Source organism: Narcine bancroftii, chromosome 7 (assembly GCF_036971445.1).
Source record: "Narcine bancroftii isolate sNarBan1 chromosome 7, sNarBan1.hap1, whole genome shotgun sequence".
Classification (NCBI taxonomy): domain Eukaryota; kingdom Metazoa; phylum Chordata; class Chondrichthyes; order Torpediniformes; family Narcinidae; genus Narcine; species Narcine bancroftii.
In genome coordinates this window covers 79,655,636-79,677,190 of record NC_091475.1, presented here as the reverse complement: position 1 = coordinate 79,677,190, position 21,555 = coordinate 79,655,636, and the positions used below count along the sequence as shown (strand labels likewise).

Genomic DNA, 21,555 nt, shown 5'->3' with positions numbered 1-21,555 from the left:
CCTATTGCTATTTTCCAGTACCCTGTCACCAGTTCCTTTGTTATTGATTCCAGCTTTCACCCAACAACCGTTACCTGCCTGATGGTTCACTGTTTTCTCCCTCCATCCTTCCTCCCTTCCATCTGTAGGAACCATTCTAGGACCCATGAACTTTCGGAAACAGGGAATTCATTATGCTTTGAGCTCCCCCCTTCAAAATCCCAGGAGTTTGCATCACTTTTTTTCATGGCTGCGTAGCTGCAGTAGGCAAGAAGAATTTCAATGCATCAGAATATTGTACTCATATGTATGCCAATAAACTCTCAACATCTTTGGGCCCTGGGAATTTAACACCTCCATTAGTTTTCCCAAGTCCTGCTTTTATTAAACAAATGCTAATTTTTTTGAGCTCCTCATCCTCCCAGAAATAGTCTGTGTTCCTCATCAAAGAAGAATGCTACCAAATCTTTGCTTAATCCCTCTGCCATTTCCTTATTCCCGATATACTTCCCCTGACTCAATTCTAAGAGAGTTCAAACCTACACAGCCTTCAATATGAGGAAAAAAGAAAAAATAACCATTGGATCTATCAGGAAATTCCAAAGTTGCTCTCCTAAAACACCTAGGAAAACAAGCACACTCTCTCTCTCTCGCGCTCTCTCTCGCTCTCTCTCGCTCACTCTCCAGGCGGCGTAGAGGTGAGGAACAGAGGAAGATTTAAAGGCGACCTGGATAAATCCATGGGATAGAGAGAGAAGCTGCTGAGGGAGGGATGGAGAGAAGCAGGAAGAGAGTTTGGAACAAGAATCCCAGCAGAGGGGCCAACTACCATGCTTCAGTGCTGTCCCATTGGAAACTACAGGTCTCCTTCAGCATCTACATTGCTTTGCTTTTTTTACAGGTCAAAGTCTTATATTTCATCTTGAGCTCATTAGTCCTGATAGACAATCACTTTAAGCAGGTCTCTGAAATCAAAATCTAATCATTCTGAGGGTTCTGTTGAGTGAGATCAGCAATTGGCTGAATGATTGATTCATTGATGCGTTGCTTAAGAGGGATCAATTAACTTTTTCTGGGAACTAACAGAAAGCTGACTTTAGCACTATAAACTATTTTTGCTGCTATAAGAGTGTGGAGAAAGTAAACAATGCCCTTTCCAGCGGGAGGTACTCCAGTTTCCTGAAGCCAACAGTGCAGTAATCCTGAATTCAATGCTAACAAGGCTTCCAACTCTCCAGGGTATGCACATAATCAGAAAATCCTGACCTGTTTCAGTTTGCAGTGGTTCCTCTCCTTTCCCTTTGTCCTCCTCACCTATGTTCCTCTCACTTGGCTTCACTCTCTGTCCCAGTCACTGGAAACCCCTCCTTCTCTACCCCCCCAGTTCCAGGCTCTCGGTTACCTCCGATTCATAACCCCACCGATGGTGGTTGCGCCTTCAGCTGACCAGTGCTCAAGCCCTGGACTCCCTGCGACTCTCCTCCTTTAAGAACCTGGTTCAAGTTCCTTTATTGTCATGTATATAATCCAGAAAATTTGTTTACCCTTAAAGCCCACAGAGGGAAGTCACAAGTCTATCATCTCCACCTGAGAAACAGTGAGAGCAATGAGCATATTATCATAATCATTGTACAGTGCACCAAAACTCTAACTTGCTGCAGCCGGGCAAGTGGCTTTAAGGAAAAAAAAAACTATTCATATTAAATCAAACGAGTTACTGTAATAAATACAATCAAATAAATAATAAATATTCACAGTTATCCCAGTGCAAAGAAAGAAAGCGAGTTTCAATTGTTCAGACAGTCCATGATTAGTGCAACGTGTAGGCTGCATTCAGGAGAGTGAATCTGAGGGAAGCATTCGGTCTGGACGGAGTATCCAGCCAAGTATTAAAAACCTGCAACACCTCACTCTGACAGGGCTTGGTATCCACCTGTACTGGTGGCATCAATTGTACTGAAGCCCAAGAAGAGTATGGTAACCTGCCTAAATGACTATTGACCAGTGGCGCTCACCTCAACAGTAATGAAGCTCGAGTACTGGTCAGCTGAAGGTTCAACCACCCTTGGTGGGGTGATAAAGGCTGGTGATGAAGCATATCAACTCTTAACTGAACAACAACATGGATCCGATCCAATTCGCCTGTCATGGCAACAGGTCCACAGCAAATGCCATTTCACTGTCTCTACATAAGACCCTAGAACACCTGGGTGGGAAGGATGCTCTTTATTGACTATAGTTTAGCGTTTAACACCATCATCCTGTCAAATTGATCAGCAACCTCCAAGACCTGGGACAACATCTCACAGTGTAATTGGATCCTGGATTTCTTCACCTCCAGACCACAATCAATGAGGATTGGTAAGAACATCTCCTCCACAATCTCCAGCAGTACCAGTGCACTACAGGACTGTGTTCTTAGCCTCGTGCTCTACTCGCTGCATACTTATGACTGTGTGGCTTGTTACAACAACAACACCTTCTACAAATTCACTCACAATACTACAGTGGGTTGTATAAAAAGGGGCAATGAGTCAGCGTGCAGGAGCAAGTTTGAAAACTTGGCTGAATGGTGCACCACAACAACCTCGCACTCAATATCATCAAAACCAAAAGGAGCTGATTGTTGACTTCAGGAAGGGATAACCAGAGGTGTACGATCCAGTGATCAATGGGGGATCAGAGGTGGAGAGGTTGAGCAAATTTAAGTCACTATTTTGGATGATCTTTCCAGGACCCAACACACTAATGGCATCATGAAGAAAGCACGTCAGCACCTCTACTTCCTCAGGAGTGTGGAAAAGTTTAGCATGAAACCCTGGCAAATTTCTGCAGACGTATGGTGGAAAGTGTGCAGACTAGCTGCATCGTGGTCTGGTATGGCAACACCAATACCAATAGAGTGTAAAATCCTGCAAAAGGTAGTGGACACAGCCCAAGACATCACAGGCAAAACTCTTCCCCATATTGAAAGCATCTAAAGGGAATGCTGCCGTCAAAGAGCAGCAGCAATTATCAGGGATCCACACCACCCAGTACACATTGTTCTCACTGCTGCCATCATCAGGAAAGAGGTACAGGTGCCACAAGACTCGCACCACAGGTTCAGGAACAGTTACTACCCCTCCACCATCAAACTCCTCAACAACAAGGTCAATCAGGGAGTCATTTAAGGACTTTAATTTTTGAACTTTAATGTTTTTTATTTCTGTATTGCAGTCGGTTTGTTTACATTTCTTTATTTGTTTACGTGTATGTTAAGTCAGGATTTTTTTTGCACTGCCAATAAGTGTTAATTCTGCCTCGCCTGCAGGAAAAATAATCTCAGGGTTGAATGTGATGTCATGCATGAACTCTGACAAAAATCTGAAATCAGAATCTAGTGGACCAACGAGAGGTGCAAGAGCCTGAAAGCTGTTGGAAATAAACTTTTCTTGAACCTTAGAGATGCTGGTCTTCAAGCTTCTGTATCTTCTGCCTGAAGGTAGCTGAGAGAAAAGGTTGTGACCAGGGTGATGAACCTCCTTTATGGTGGTATCTGGTTTCTTGAGGCAACGTCTCACATGAATGTATGAATGGATGGGATGTTGGTGACTGTGGTGGACCAGGGCAGATTTAGTACCTTTTGAGCCTTCTGTCTTCAAAGGCATCAAGTGTCTGTGATCTTCTTACAATCTACTTCTAGCCAAGTTTGGGATCACATTTCTAAATATCTCCCTATGAGGCTTAATGGTGTAATACCTTGGATCATTATGAGGCTTTACGCAAATGTAATTATTGAGCGCTGTGAGCAAGGTTAACAGCTGCAACAGGTCAGACTAGAGGTGGAAACATTGTGAGGACAGGGCCCTCATTGGTTCACTTACTCCCCCACCCCACCAATCATGTGCCACTCCCCCAACATTCTCACGATTAGTCAAAGCGCCACACAGCTCGCATCAACTCACCCAGATCCGACTAATCTCTTGTAGCCTGGGGGCAATTTGAAGGAGTCAATTAACCTACCAACCTGCATGTCTTTGGGATGTGGGAGGATCGACCTGCACATGGGAAACCATCCTCACAAGGAGAACATGCAAACACTACACAGACAGCATCAGAAGTCAGGTTTGAACCTGGTGGCTGCAACTATGAGACAACAGGTTTTACTCACTGCCACCCTCATCTTCTTGAATGTGCTCCCAGACCCACAAAATCCCAGCAATATCTCAGGGAAACTCGGCATCAGCCTGTGTTTAGCCCATATTGCTCTAAATCCAATCCACCCCTGTATCCATCCAAAGGCAGCTTGGCATTGCTTTTTGTCGTGTCTCCATATTTAGTTAAGTGTAGCAACCTGAAGTTGCCTATAAAAGGCTGCTGAATGATTCCTACTGAATTATGACTCAATGTTGTGCCTCAACCTGGTGACTCTTGCAATAGCTTATGGCTCTTATGTTCAGTGTATAAAAGGCAGTTATACCACTCAGTTAATCACTATTCTATGCATAACATGGGGAAACTATGTTAAACATATCATTGAGGAAAAGACTCATTTTTATTTTTTGTGATTGTTTAACTTTTTCAATCCTTGACTTGAAACTGTCCTTTCAAGAATATGCTTGATTTGGGTTACTGCTCTGTTCCCGGGTCCTTCTCTGGTGGGATGGTGGTGGTGGGCAGGATTGGGGGAAGAATGTGTATTCCCTTCCTTCTGAGAGGAACAGGAATTGGTGCAAAAACAAATCCCAGCACTTAATTCATGGCATTTCTAAATTTTGGAATGAGGAGTGTATCTCCTAGCTGTTCCCTGACATAGGTTAGCATGTCCAGACAGATCCCCTGTTTATGTTTGGGTGGAGGTTTGTGGCTTTATTATTTTTAGACCAGCCCCACTGCTAATAGGTTGTCCTCAAGAATCATACACCATCCCGACTTGGAAATTTATTGCCGTTCCATCATCATCACAGGGTTTAAATCTGAGAGCTCCATCCCAAAGAGCATCATGGGAATACCTTGAAAAGGACCAGTGGTTTTTGAGTCATAGAGCTATACAGCATGAAACCAGGCCTTATGCCAACCAAGCTCCCTGTCTGAGTTAGTCCCGGTATTTGGTACACATCCTTATACACCTTCATATCCATGTGTCCATCTAAGTGCCTTTTTTGTTGAAATTGTTCTCACCTCTACCACTTCCTCTGGCAGCTCGTTCCATACATTCACCACCCCCTGCATGAAAATGTTACCCCATAGCCACCTTTTAAATCTTTCCCCTCTCAACTTAGATCCACGCCCTCAAGTTTTATACTTTCCTAACCTTAAGAAAGGAATGTGGCCATTCGCTTATCCATTCCCCTCATGATTTTATAAACCTATACAAGGTCACCCCTCAGGTTCCCACACTCCAGGGAGAAAAGTCCCAGCCTATCCGGTCTCTCCTTATTATTCAAGCCCCAGTAACACCCTCAAAAAAAAATTTTTTGCACTATTTCCAACTTATTGACATCATTCCTTGTAGCCCAGCGACCAGAACTGCATATAATAATCAAAATCTAGCCTTATCAACTTCCTGTCCAACTCTAACATGACATCTCAACTCCTTGCTCTGACTAATGAAGGCCAATATGCCAAACTCAATCTTCACTGCCCTATCTACCTGTGTCAGCCCTTTCAGAAACTATGCCTCTGTAACCCTAGATTACACTGCCGTTACTGTGCATGTCCTGCTCTGGTTTAACTTCCCAAAGTGCAACACTATGCACTTATCCAAATTAAGCTCCATCTGCCATTCCTTGATCCACTTTCTCAGTTGATCAAAATCCCATTGTAGTCCTGGACAGCAATGACCATGATGCCACCAATTTTAACATCATCTGCAGACTTACAAAAAATGTTACGCCCATTCTCATCCAAACAACAGAGCACCCAGCACCAATCCCTGTGGAATACCACTGATCACAGGCCTCCAATCTGAACAAAACAACCTTCACCATCTGTCTCATTTCACCAAGTCAATTTTGTAGCCAATTGGCCAGCTCAGTCTAGATCCCATGTGATCTCACCTTCTGTACCAGCTGAGCATATGGGACTTGGTTCAAGAAGGCATCTTACCCCCACCTTCTCAGCTGCGATGACAATAAAAACAGACCTTGTTGGCAATCCTCGAGACTGTATATACAATCAGTAAGACCAAAGATGCCCAAAACTTTACTCAGGAAAGGCAATCGACCTGAAACAAGCAAATTGTCTTCACATGTTCGAAGGAGAAAATGGAGAGGTTGAGCAAGCTCCTTGGAGCACAGGAGAATAAAGAATGATCTCATAGAGGTGGACATAATCATGAGAGGAACATATTGGGTTAAGGTTGATATCATCTTTTGCCTAGAGTAGGGGAAAATCACTTACCAGAAGACATAAGTTTAAGGTGAGTGGAGGAGCGATTTAATAGGAATGTTAAGGGTAACTTTTGTTTTACAGAGAGGGTGGTGGGTGTATGGAATGGGTTGCCACAGTAGGTAGATGAGGCAGGTACTGGTGCAGTGTTGAAGAAAAAATTGGATGGACACATGGAGAGGATATATTTAGATCAGTTCTCAAACTTTTTCTTTCAACTCACACACCTCCCTATGCCATAGGTGCTCTGTGATTAGTAAGGGATTGCTTAAGGATATGGGTGGAAAGAAAAAGTTTGAAAACCACTGTTTTAATCATACCTAACTGACTCGTTATGTGCATGGTTTCATAACTCCAAAGGAAATGGGCCAATGACAATTTTTCTCAAGCAAAACATTTCAGTAATAATTGGGTCTAGAGCAGTGATTCTCAACCTTCATTTCCCACTCACATCCCACCTTAAGCAATCCCTTACTAATCACAGAGCCCTGATGGCATAGGTGAGTGGAAAGAAAAAGGGTTGAGAACCATGAGTTTAGAGCGATATGGGCCAAGAATGGACAGTGTGGGTGGGACATTTTGGTCGGCTTGGGCAAGTTGAGACAAAGGGACTATTTCTACACTGTTTGACTCTATTACTCCACACAGGACAATGTTCATTCTCAGAGACAGAGTCAAGCAAAGGATGGACGATCCTTTAGTGTTGGAGGGATGCCAAAGCACCATTGAATGGAGAGCAGCAATTGTCTCCCTGGTCATTTAATTTCATTACATTCACCACACAATCAGCTGATCTGTGTGAATTGACTGCCATGTTCATGACCTCGCATCTCAAAGCTACTTCATTGGCTGTTTAAGATTTTGGAACATCCAAAAGTTGTGAAGGGTTAGGGTTAGGATAAGAGTTTCTTTCACTTTGTTAAGTGCAGACAGAACGAAAGCAATTCTTACCAGCATTAGTACATCTTTCTATGGCTGCGTAAATCCAAGCTCAAAGTTCACCAGATTCCACATTACCGAGAGCCTGTATGAACTCATCTCATGCACATTCTATGACACTTTCTCATTTCAGAAATCCCAACCACTTTCACCAACTTTACCTCAAGGCTCAAATTCTCAGACACCGTTTGAGATTCATAAAATTTTTTAATCCAAAGTTCCAGTGGCATAAACCCCCAGCAGCAACAATTCTGTGTTCTGAGTTACATTAGGCTTTTTCAGGTGCATTCTGCGCTAAGAATTGCCGTTCAGGTGGCAGTGTTTAAAGCGCAAAGCTGACCACCTGAAAGGACATCTGCGCCAGGATGCGCATCTGAGCACATTCCAGCTCCTGTCTCTTGGGCTGTCAATTCATGATGGCTGGCTGTCAGCTGCGACAGCCAGCACGGGCTATCAGCACAGGAACGTCCCGCGGGGGACGTCCCCACACTGATCCCGCTGCCAAGCTCTCTCCCCACTCACAGGGCTGGAGCGGCCGGCGGGAGAGAAGGAGGCTAGAGCGGCCGGTGGGTGAGTACGGCGCTCGAGTCGGGTACCGGCCAGTCCCCTGCTCCCCTACCGGCGGTTCTAGCCCTGCAGTCCCCACGCTAACAGCCCTGCCCCCATTCTCCCCCACCGGCAGCTCTAGCCCCGCAGTTCCCGCGCTGACAGCCCAGCCAGCTGCCCCTACTCCAATGTCCTGCTCCGGAGGAAGGGGCTTTTAGGCGGCTGCATTCAGATGGCTGGGGAGGCCACTGTGCTGCGGCGATTATCCCTCTCGGAGGAGGGTTACAAAGTTCACCTTGCAAGTACCTCCTGCACATTCAAGTGACCTCCCAACAGCTGCATTTTGCCAAAATATGTGGCTTTACAAGCTGGGCAACTGGCCACCTGGAAGTGCCTAAAGTCTACATCCTCACTGAAGTCCAGACCTAGGAGTCCATTCAGAACTGAGGTACGTAGAAATTTATTCATTCGTAAAGGTTGTGTCTCTTCCCTAGATAATATGAGTGGTCACTCACTGCACCTGGAAAGTGAAGGTGTAATACAATGTTTTTGCAATGATCTTTGGGCAGCAAATTTGGTGTAATAGTTAACACAACATTATTATTGTTCCAGTGACCAGGGTTCGAATCCACCGCGGTAAGGAATTTCTACATTCTTCCCATAACCAGTTGGGTTTCCTCCAACATTATTACTGTGCCAGTGACCCGGGTTCGAATCCACCGCGGTAAAGAATTTGTACATTCTTCCCATAACCAGTTGGGTTTCCTCCAACATTATTACTGTGCCAGTGACCCGGGTTCGAATCCACCGCGGTAAAAAATTTGTACATTCTTCCCATAACCAGTTGGGTTTCCTCCAACATTATTACTGTGCCAGTGACCCGGGTTCGAATCCACCGCGGTATGGAATTTGTACATTCTTCCCATAACCAGTTGGGTTTCCTCCAACATTATTACTGTTCCAGTGACCCGGGTTCGAATCCACCACGGTAAGGAATTTGTACATTCTTCCCATAACCAGTTGGGTTTCCTCCAACATTGTTACTGTGCCAGTGACCCGGGTTCGAATCCACCGCGGTAAGGAATTTGTACATTCTTCCCATAACCAGTTGGGTTTCCTCCAACATTGTTACTGTGCCAGTGACTCGGGTTTGAATCCACCGCTGTAAGGAATTTGTACATTCTTCCCATAACCAGTAGGGTTTCCTCCAACATTATAAATGTGCAGGTGACCGGGATTCGAATCCACAACGGTAAGAATTTGTACATTCTTCCCATAAACAGTTGGGTTTCCTCCAACATTATTACTGTTCCAGTGACCCGGGTTCGAATCGACCGCGGTAAGGAATTTGTACATTCGTCCCATAACCAGTTGGGTTTCCTCCAACATTATTAATGTTCCAGTGATCCGGGTCCGGATCCACCACGGTAAGGAATTTGTACATTCTTCCCATAACCAGTAGGGTTTCCTCCAACATTATTACTGTGCCAATGACCTGGGTTCGAATCCACCGCGGTAAGGAATTTGTACATTCTTCCCATAACTAGTTGAGTTTCCTCCAACGTTATTACTGTGCCAGTGACCTGGGTTCGAATCCACCGCGGTAAGGAATTTGTACATTTTTCCCATAACCAATTGAGTTTCCTCCAACATTATTACTGTGCCAGTGACCCGGGTTCGAATCCACCGCGGTAAGGAATTTGTACATTCTTCCCGTAACCAGTAGGGTTTCCTCCAACATTATTACTGTGCCAGTGACCCGGGTTCGAATCCACCGCGGTAAGGAATTTGTACATTCTTCCCATAATCAGTAGGGTTTCCTCCAACATGATTACTGTGCCATTGACCCGGGTCCGAATCCACCGCGGTAAGGAATTTGTACAATCTTCCCATAACCAGTTGGGTTTCCTCCAACATTATTACTGTGCCAGTTACCCGGGTTCGAATCTACCGCAATAAGGAATTTGTACATTCTTCCCATAACCAGTAGGGTTTCCTCCAACATTGTTACTGTGCCAGTGACCCGGGTTCGAATCTACCACAATAAGGAATTTGTACATTTTTCCCATAACCAGTAGGGTTTCCTCCAACATTATTACTGTGCCAGTTACCCGGGTTCGAATCCACTGTGGTAAGGAATTTGTACATTCTTCCCATAACCAGTTGGGTTTCCACCAACATTATTACTGTGCCAGTGACCCGGGTTCGAATCCACCGCGGTAAGGAATTTGTACATTCTTCCCATAACCAGTAGGGTTTCCTCCAACATTGTTACTGTGCCAGTGACCCGGATTCGAATCCACAACGGTAAGGAATTTGTACATTCTTCCCATAAACAGTTGGGTTTCCTCCAACATTATTACTGTTCCAGTGACCCGGGTTCGAATCCACCGCGGTAAGGAATTTGTACATTCGTCCCATAACCAGTTGGGTTCCTCCAACATTATTACTGTTCCAGTGACCCGGGTCCGAAAATCCACCGCGGTAAGGAATTTGTACATTCTTACCAGAACCAGTAGGGTTTCCTCCAACATTATTACTGTGCCAATGACCTGGGTTCGAATCCACCGCGGTAAGGAATTTGTACATTCTTCCCATAACCAGTTGAGTTTCCTCCAACATTATTACTGTGCCAGTGACCCGGGTTCGAATCCACTATGGTAAGGAATTTGTACATTCTTCCCATAACCAGTAGGGTTTCCTCCAACATTATTACTGTGCCAGTGACCCGGGTTCGAATCCACCGCGGTAAGGAATTTGTACATTCTTCCCATAACCAGTAGGGTTTTCTCCAACATTATTACTGTGCCAGTGACCCGGATTCGAATCTACAATGGTAAGTAATTTGTACATTCTTCCCATAAACAGTTGGGTTTCCTCCAACATTATTACTGTTCCAGTGACCCGGGTTCAAATCCACCGCGGTAAGGAATTTGTACATTCGTCCCCTAACCAGTTGGGTTCCTCCAACATTATTACTGTTCCAATGACCCGGGTCCAAAAATCCACCGCGGTAAGGAATTTGTACATTCTTACCAGAACCAGTAGGGGTTTCCTCCAACATTATTACTGTGCCAATGACCTGGGTTCGAATCCACCGCGGTAAGGAATATGTACATTCTTCCCATAACCAGTTGAGTTTCCTCCAACATTATTACTGTGCCAGTGACCTGTGTTCGAATCCACTGCATTAAGGAATTTGTACATTCTTCACATAACCAGTTGAGTTTCCTCCAACATTATTACTGTGCCAGTGACCCGGGTTCGAATCCACTATGGTAAGGAATTTGTACATTCTTCCCATAACCAGTAGGGTTTCCTCCAACATTATTACTGTGCCAGTGACCCGGGTTCGAATCCACCGCGGTAAGGAATTTGTACATTCTTCCCATAACCAGTAGGGTTTCCTCCAACATTATTACTGTGCCTGTGACCCGGATTCAAATCCACCGCGGTAAGGAATTTGTACATTCTTCCCATAAACAGTTGGGTTTCCTCCAACATTATTACTGTTCCAGTGACCCGGGTTCGAATCCACCGCGGTAAGGAATTTGTACATTCGTCCCATAACCAGTTGGGTTTCCTCCAACATTATTACTGTGCCAGTGACCTGGGTTCGAATCCACCGCGGTAAGGAATTTGTACATTCTTCCCATAACCAGTTGGGTTTCCTCCAACATTATTACTGTGCCAGTCACCCGGGTTTGAATCCACCGCGGTAAGGAATTTGTACATTCTTCCCATAACCAGTTGGGTTTCCTCCAACATTATTACTGTTCCAGTGACCCGGGTCCAAATCCACCGCGGTAAGGAATTTGTACATTCTTCCCATAACCAGTAGGGTTTCCTCCAAAATTATTACTGTGCCAGTGACCCGGGTTCGAATCCACCACGGTAAGGAATTTGTACATTCTTCCCCTAACCAGTTGGGTTTCCTCCAACATTATTACTGTGCCAGTGACCCGGGTTCGAATCCACCGCGGTAAGGAATTTGTACATTCTTCCCATAACCAATTGGGTTTCCTCCAACATTATTACTGTGCCAGTGACCCGGGTTCGAATCCACCGCGGTAAGGAATTTGTACATTCTTCCCATAACCAGTTGGGTTTCCTCCAACATTATTACTGTTCCAGTGACCCGGGTCCGAATCCACCGCGGTAAGGAATTTGTACATTCTTCCCATAACCAGTTGGGTTTCCTCCAACATTATTACTGTGCCAGTGACCTAGGTTCGAATCTACCGCAATAAGGAATTTGTACATTCTTCCCATAACCAGTAGGGTTTTCTCCAACATTATTACTGTGCCAGTGACCCGGGTCCGAATCCACCGCGGTAAGGAATTTGTACATTCTTCCCATAACCAGTTGGGTTTCCTCCAACATTATTACTGTGCCAGTGACCTGGGTTCGAATCTACCGCAATAAGGAATTTGTACATTCTTCCCATAACCAGTAGGGTTTTCTCCAACATTATTACTGTGCCAGTGACCTGGGTTCGAATCCACTGCGATAAGGAATTTGTACATTCTTCCCATAACCAGTTGGGTTTCCTCCAACATTATTACTGTGCCAGTGACCTGGGTTCAAATCCACCGCGATTAAGAATTTGTACATTCTTCTCATAACCAGTTGGGTTTCCTCCAACTTTTTTCCCATTCCAAAGATGTATGGGTTTAGTAAAATGGGTCAAATGGGTGTATTTGGGCAGTATGGGCTCATGGGTTTGTTACTGTGCTGTATCTCCACATTAAGCTAAATTTTGGTAAGTTCAGAGAAACCCATACTCAAAATTGTTCTTTTTGGAGAATGGAAGGAGCGGGAAATTGTGTGGGATGGGATGTAGAGCAAGAAGTGGTCATGAACACGTTGGACAGGCTCATCAACTATTCATCCCACTCCCACCCTTCCACTCAGGTCCTCTCATGTATTTTCTATCCTTTGCTCCCTTCATTATCCTCCTGGATTCATCTGCTCATTGTCCACATACTTGCCTGCTTCCCTTGATTCACCTTTCCTATGCCCTACCCCACCAAGCTTCATCTCTCCATCAGCCCTCTGGTTCCACCTATCACCCATTAACTCTGCCCTTCCTTGTCTTTCCATCTGCCTAATTTTACTTCACCCTTACCTATTTCCACTCTCTAGCCTGTCAGTCCATTCCCTCTCTTTATATGGGCTGTCTTCCCACTACACTTGCAGTCCTGATGCAAGGTCTTGACCTGAAATGTCAACCATCCCTCTCCGACACAGATGTGGTTTGACCCACTAATAGGTCTGTCTTTTTTTTTAGTCCTGGATTCAAGCATGTGCAATATCTTGTGTCTCCCAGTAGGTGTGACCTCTCCAAGGAGGGTTCAAGTTGGGTGATTCAGAGTGATTGCATGAAATAGCCAGAGGACAAAAGCAAAGTGAAGGGTTAACTGCAGGAACCAGTTTCCAATTAGAGGGTCAATCTGTTCAGCTAATGGTTATTTTAGATCCAGGAGAAATATACTGAATGTGGATTTAGATTTTTCCTCTAGAATAATTCAACAAAATTTAAATTCAAACCTGCAAACATACAACTTCAAAACCGTGCATCTTAAAATTTGATATTCCATCTTGCAATCTCTAACCAGATGGCATCAATATCGATCTCCAATTCCCATTAACGCCTTCATTCAGTCTCTTTCTTTCCTTTTCCCTCTCTCCTATCAAAGAGATGCACTCTCCCCCATCATTACTCGGATTCTTTCCCTTCTTCCCTTCCACCTGTGCTCCTTCTCCACCACCTGCCTCCTCCCAACTTTTTACTTTGGCAGCTACCTGATTTTTCACTCCTAACATCCAGACCTGAAAGCTTTACTGCCATTTACTTGTTTGTTTTACATTGTTTGACAAGGAGATTGAGGAGGGCAATCCCCCATCTTGACAACATTTTACAGGAACATAATTGAGAATGTCCTGTCTGGCTTCATCATTGTGGTATAGTAGCTGCAAAGCATCGGAACGGAAGTTAACACAGAGATTCATCCTCTACTGCCAACATTTATGGGACATTGATCAAGGAATTATTGAGGGCCCTTTCCATCCAGCACACAGTATCTTTGACCTACGACCATCAGGTACAGGAGCATCAAAATCAGGATTGCCAGACTGGGAAATAGCTTATTCCCATAGTATCCTTTAACTGAGTAAATCATCCCAAAATATTTATATTTATTTATTTTAAAGTATATCCTATTTATGTCTGTGATTATTATGAGCTGTGCATTGTGGGTGTACCATAGTCATGGAGAAACGATTCATCGTGTTGTAAATATACGCAGTCAGATGATGGTAAACTTGAAACTCTTGTGGATGCTGCAATGACTTGCTGAGTTACTCCATCACAAGTGCTGCACTAGATCTCAGCATATATGGGCCTTAAAATTTGATCAGAAGATACTCCTGTCCAGTGCCAAGCCAACTGTAAAGTAGCCATGTCTCATCATCGAGTTGAAATGACAGGATTGTTCCACTGAGGTTACATTGGGAGTGACCAGTTAAAAAATGGGTCCATCGGGTGTTGCCAGACCTCACATCTGTACACTGCAGTTGGGACAGCTGAAGAACTCAGCACCGAGGAAAAGTGTGTGGAGCTGAGTACACATGCCACACTCCATACTACAGAGATCACTAGTAAATGGAAATGGCCCAGACCTTTAGTACCCTGGTTGCAAAGCACCTTTCCCAAAAGGGCCACTGCTGTGCCAACAATTGTCATTCCCCTTCTCAGATTAGTTAAGATGCATTGTAGAAACACACATCTCATTAAGAAGGTCTTATTAAGAAGTTAGGGTGCTATTTCCCAGCCCTAACTTTAGCCCTTTTCACACTTGCATCCCAGTAAATCGGCTATTCGGTGTCTCGGGATTGGAATAGGGGTTTGGCCTTTCACACGAGACCACTTCTGACCAGGACACTTGCAAGGTTCTGTCCTCGGTGATTGGTCTGTTCTACCTTTAATAGGAAGAGGCTTCAATGTTGTTGCCTTTTTCACACTTGCCTGATCTCAATGCTGGCATCTGCAGATGCCAGGGATTCTACTAGGGATCAAGGCTGACAATCCCCAGAGTGAGATGATGTCATCTGATGTCAGCATTGAGCAGATTTTGCTTTCACACTTACCACTTTAAAGACTAATTGGCGTCCGATTCCTGGGCTCACTGGCAAGTGTGAAAGGGGCTTTTCTCTGGTGAGTTTAATGTCATAATGCCTAATTACAGCAAAACTCCTGAAACACAAGGGTGGTGAGCTATAAGCTGCCGAGCATGTCTATACATCAGAATGAAGCCAGACCTGTAAAATCTTGGGAGTAAGTTTTGAGCCCACTGTCCAGCTGAAGCTCTGCTCAATGTATCAAAGAGTATAAAACATAGAATAATATAGGCTCTTCAGCCTACAATATTGTGATGTCCTAGGTAAATCTACTCCACTATCAATCTAACCCTTCCTCACAGTCAATTAACCTGATTTTCCTCATATCCCTGCATCTCTTAAACATCCCGATTGTCCCAGCGTTCACTACCATCCCCAGCAATGCATACTAGGCAGCCATTATACTGTGTAAAAAAAACTTATCTGTGACATCTCCCCTAAACTTTCCTCCACTCACTTTAAACAGGTGTCCTCTGGTATTGTCCATTGCCACCTCAGGATAAATGTGCTGGCTATCCACCCTATCTTTGACTCTCATAAGCTTGTGTCCCGCTCATCCTCCATTACTTCAAAGAGAAAAGCCATCACTCTGTCAACCTTTCCTCATAAGACATGTTCTCCAATCCAGGCAGCATCCTGGTAAATCTCGTCTGCACCCTCTCCATAGCTTCCACATCCTTCCTATAATGAGGAGACCAGAACTGAACATAATTAAGTGCAGCATAACCAGAGTTTTATAGAGCTGCAACATTACTTCACAGTCAATCGCCCAACTAATGAAGGTCAGCACACTTTGTGTACTTAACCACCCCATCAACTTGCATGGCAGCCTTAAGGAATCGATGGTCTTGGACCCCAAGATGCCTCAGTTCCTCCCTATGGTTAAGAATCCTGCCATTAACCGCATACTCCACCTTCAGGTTTAACCTTCAGGTGTGCATCATTTCACACTTAAAGAGCCTACAATCTCCCACAGTCCAACAGTCAGCAAGGTAAAGCATATATTCAAGCCAAGAGCAAAAGCAATTCCCTCCTGAAAGTTACTATTAAATCTGCTTCCACTCTCCTCTCAGGCAGGGTGTTCCTGTTGAATGTTGTACTTGCCTAATTATCTGGTGCATCCAATTAAAATAATCCACTAAAATAATGCAATGCAATTCAAGTTAATTGAACATCTGCCACCATGAAGACAATAGAGAAATAAGCAGTCTTAGCATAAGATACCACTGCATCATTATACATTATAGCTACTGTCAGAGATTTTAAAAAGTAACACCTCCCTGAATTGTATTATTTATCAGTGCTAAGATTGGGCTGCAAGTGTGATTTATGTTAGTGGGAGAGCATATCATTTTACTATTTGTTACTGGCAGTATTACGTAAATTAATTCAACATGCTCCAATAATTGCTTTAGATCGCCAATTATTCCTTTGATAAACATACCAGAATTTGAAAGGCAGTGTTAATGCAGCTTAGTAAGTGGAGAAAATGTAATATCCACCAGTGACATTGACAGGTTTCACAACAGTGAATGAATGGGTGGTGGTTTCAAGCTGTTTCACTTCATGCTTCTCACTGGCTTTTAGTATCAAACTGTTTCAGGCAAGTCACATTCTCTTGTCGTTGAATCACACCACATTGAACTGAGTCTGTGCCAATTGTCAAGCACTAGTCCTATGTCGATCCAGTCACTCTGCACATTCCTCTGAGAGCAAACTTTGGCTCCAAACCGAGGTGCATCGGGACATCTTACAGAAAGTGGAGCTGATTGCTGGCAATTCATTACCGCAGAGGGATGTGGCAGCTGGACCATTGGGCCATTTAAAGAGGAAGCTGATGCATTTTTTTTTAAGTTCTGGGAAATGAGGGCTGTGGAGGATGAGCTCAGACAAGTGGTGAGATGAGATGAAGGGAGCTTTGAGAAAATGTATAAGGTGGATTTTCAGCAATACCATCAGGTCAATGCACAGGAACAAATGAAAAATGACAAAGTAGCAGCTTGTAATTCAGGAGAAAATCTTTTAACTCCAGAATGAAATGCATAACTTCAAACCACACAGAATTATACTAAGGGGACTATGAACTAAAGACAAGCTCATTGGTGAGAGAAATCTACAGATTCCAAATCTACAGAAACCAAGCAAAGTACTCTTTGGTAATTTGTCATACTTTGGACTCTGTGCTGCCAGACTGGCAGATTTTTCCAGATTACTGGATGTTAATGATCAGCACATTTTTCATTCCTGTTTCTCTCTTAAATGTTACACAATCTCCAGAGATTTAAAGGGAGCATGTAATCAGCATCAAATGATCAGACATTGAACCACTGAGCTTCTTGAACAATGGAATAGCAGATTTTCACTGCAACAGAAAGGCTCCATCACAGATAGAGTGGAGAGCACAAAATTCATTGGGGTGCATATAATGGATGACCTATCCTGGACCCACAACACCTCGTCACTAATCAGCAGTGCCTACACTTCGTAAAAGATTGAGGAGGCCAGGGCTACTGGCCCCCACCTTGATAACATCGCAGGAGCACAATTGAGAGTGTCTTGTCTGGCTGCAGCATTGCACAGTATAGTAGCTGCAAACATCGGGCTGGAAGTCAATAAGGAGGATTATCAAAAAGGCTGAGAAGATCACTGGGGTTGTTCTTTCCTCTATTCATGACATTCAGGTGGAGTGTTGCTTCAATAGGGCTCAATGAATTATTGAGGATCCCTGCCATGCATCACACAGGATCTTTGACCCATGACTATCAGGAAGGAGGTGAAGGAGTATCAAAATCAGGACTGCCAGTTTGCAAAATGGTTTCCTCCTGCAGGCTGTGAGATTGCTGAATGGTATTCTGTTACCTTATAAATGAAATGTAATTAATTCCAAAATATTTATATTTATTTTAAATTATATCTTTATGTATATATGCACTTATTATGTGCTATATATTGTGTGTGTGTACTTGGGTACATCATGATCGGGAAAAACGCTGTTTCATCGGATTGTATATGTACAATCAGATGATAATAAACTTGAACTGAGAATTACTGTCATGACCAAGCCCCAACATTTCTGACCTTCTCAATCCTGAAAGCCAATCTTCCAATCTGTGACCATTTCCATGACCATAAGATTCTGGAGCCAAATTAGGCCATTTGGCCCATCAAGTATATTCTGACATTTAAATCACGGCTGATGCATTTTACCTCTTAGCCCCATTCTTCTGCCCTCTTCCCATGACCTTTGCTATTCATGAACCAACCTTTGCTTTAAGCATACCCTATGACTTGGCCTCCACAGCCATATGTGACAATGAATTCAACAGATTTACTGCCTCTCTTCATCTCTGTTCTAATTGTACATTATTTTATTCTGCGGCTGTGTCCTCTGGTCCAAGACCCTTCCACTACTGGAAACATCATCTCCACTTCATTCCATCTAGCCCTTTCAATAGTCGGTGGATTTCATTGAGTTCTTCTCTCATTCTTCTAAACTCCAGTCAGTAGAGACCCAGAAACAACAAACACTCTTCATACGTTAACCAGGATCATTCTTGCAAACTTCGTTTGGACCCCCTCCAACGCCAGTACATCCTTCCTGATATACAAGTTCTAAAACTGCTCACAATACTCCAAATGTGGTCTGACCAATGCCTTGCAAAGCCTCAGCATTGTATCCTTGGTTGTATATTCTAGTCCTCTCAAAATGGATGCTAACATTCCATTTGCCTCCCTCATTACCAACTCAATCTACAAATGAATTTTTTTTTTAATTTTTATTTTTCACACTATGAACCATATTGACCAAAATAAACATAAACATTTCCCTCTTGAATATACACAGTGTAAACTACAAATGAATCTTCAGGGAATTTCTGAAATGGTGTGGTGCAAGGAGCAGTATTATTTAAGTTTGCATATTAATAATGGATAACAGAATCAAAGGGTTTGCTGTCAAACTCACCTGCATTATAAAGATCAGCGGGAAAGCGAGCTGAAAAGGAAAACAAAAATCTGTGATGAGGCACGAGAAGGCTCAGGGGCAGATGGACAGATTCAAGGTTCAGTACAGAATAGCAAAACATCGCAGTGTTGTGCTTGGGAAGAGCAACTTGACCCTGTGCACCAAGCACTCAGAGTTTATGAGCAGGATACACAGCAAGCATTTTGGGAATCAGAGTATGTAAACCCCAGCACAAAAAGTCACCAGTCATCGCAGATCTTGGAGATTTTCTTCCTTGCTACTGTTACGAGCCCAAAGGACCCCAAAACCTAGCAGCAATAGACATTCACCAAGACAAATAGTTACTTAAACAAAAGTTGTTTTTAATCATCTTTAAACATGAAAACAATCAAACTAACTTATCTCTATTAACTTAACTAACATTAACCCCCTTCTAATTCTAAGCGCATGTGTATGATGTGTGTGCAAATTTAAGAAAAGTTATTTGGTTCACAGTTCAGTCTCACTTCTCATTCCTCCAAGTTCACTGGTTGTGGGCAATTCTTATACTGTGCACAGAATTTAACATGTATAAAATTCACCAGACTTTGGTGCTCAAAAGGTAAATGTTTACCGCTCAGGAAGGTTCTCTTAGGATTTGCAGAGAGAGATTTGTTGTTCCAGGATTTCCGCAACTGAAGTACCACAATTAGTCACCTCAATATCTTGCTGATGAAACTTGCCCCATCAGGGTTCTCCACATGATAACTTCTTTCTTTCAGGCTACCACAGAGTTCCTTTCTGTTCCACTTATTCCAAGAGAAACATCAGACAGATAGCACTTCCACCCATCCGCCACTCTGGAGCTTTTCTTCAGCTCCAACAAGCTTCCTGGCTTGCACTGTTCAGCTGCTTTCAGTGTCACACACACTAGCTGAGAGAGATTGTTTCACCTTTCTCTCTCTCTCTCTCTCTCTCTCTCTCTCTCTCCAACTGAGACTGTCAGAAACCCCATGTGACTCTCTCACATGCAAAACCCCTGACCTTCTCCAGCAAACAATAGGAGTTAGTCTTCTTGGTCAAGCTGTTGGCTTTAGGTAAACAAAACCCAGGAGTGACCTTTTTGTGCACTCTGTCAAAACCCTTGCAAAGAGCTTTCAACAGCCAGAGTATCTCCTGCTTGTTGCTTTAATTACTTCATTTCACTTAGCACCTACTTGTGAAATGTGCACAGCATTCTCCATAGTTTCTGTAAAGTTACTGAATATGAATTCTTCAATATTTCAAATAAGATCTGTTTTAAAATGTGTGTATGTTTGTAATACTCTAATTTTACCAATTATCTCCCAAATATATAGTCCATTACACCACAAAGAGCTGAAATATTTACTCATTGGAAACACTGGACATCATTGCACACATTGTTACTCTAGCAGCATATTTGGAGGAAATATAGAACATAGAAAATATAGGATGTTACAGCACAGTACAGGCCCTTCAACCCATGATGTTGAGCCTTCAGCCCATGATGTTGAACTGACGTATGATCATGAGAGGCATAGAAGAGGAGAATCGTGGCAGTTTCTTTGAGTAGGATACTTGAAGATAAGAGGGCGTAATGATGAGATGAGGGGATGGGATTTACAGAAGGTTTGACAGTACAGATCTTCACTCAGAGGGTGGAGGGTATATGGAACAAGCTGGCATAATGTGGAAGAGGCAGGAACTTTAGGTTCCTTTAAGAAAATTGTGGATAATTCCATGGATGGGAGAGGATCGAACATATCAAACCAGTTTCAAAAAAGTGGAACATTATCTTGCTCCAATTCTGTTTCTACAATAAGTATTGAAGCAAACATAGAACCATATAATATGATAGCACAAAAAAAAGGCCTTTAGCCCTTCTTATCTGTGCTGAACTATTTTTCTGTCTAGTCCTAATGACCTGCACCCAGACCATATCCCTCCATACACCTCCCATCCATGTACCTGTCCAAATTTTTCTTCAATGTCAAAACATTTACCATTTCAGCTGGTAGCTTGTTCCAATCCCTCTATTTTCTGTGCGAGGACATTCCCCCTAATGTTCCCTTTAAATTTTTCCCCTTTCACCCTGAACCTATGTCCTTGTTTTTTTTTAATCTCAACTAACCTTAGTGGAAAAAACCTGCTTGAATTTACTCTTATCTATAACCATCATAATTTTGTACACCTCTACCAAATCTCCCCTCATATAAAATAGATTTGAAATTGAATATGTGTAATGATAGAGTACTAGTGATCCTCCTGACCACTAGACGGAGTTGGAGAGTAGTTTGTTGCAGCTTTGGTTGGATTCAAGATGGATGCCTCCATAAGGTCTTGAGTCTTTAGCTAATATAGTTGCTTTGGGAGTGGAAAAAAAGAACATCATAACAAGGAACAGCTGAGATGGAGTTGTAAGTCTGAAATGGCCCTTTTCAAATGTATGTGGAGTTCCAGAGGAAAAAAAAATAGCAGAAACCAAATATAAAACATTTAATTTGATTTAAAAAGGTATCACAAGGCAAGTAAAACTGGGCATGATGCCAACCATGTAATGATCAGACACTGTTTA

The 21,555-nt window shown here is 43.3% G+C and overlaps 1 protein-coding gene across 1 annotated transcript in view; it reads right to left on the bottom strand.

Moving 5' to 3' along the window:
- The window catches only part of fgf14 (fibroblast growth factor 14), a 502,771-nt gene that overhangs the window by 403,830 nt on the left and 77,386 nt on the right, over positions 1-21,555 (bottom strand). Inside the window, exon 3 of the mRNA XM_069890479.1 lies at positions 18,981-19,010. Within this exon, the coding sequence (XP_069746580.1) occupies positions 18,981-19,010 (30 nt within the window). The remainder of the gene's footprint in view (positions 1-18,980; positions 19,011-21,555) is intronic.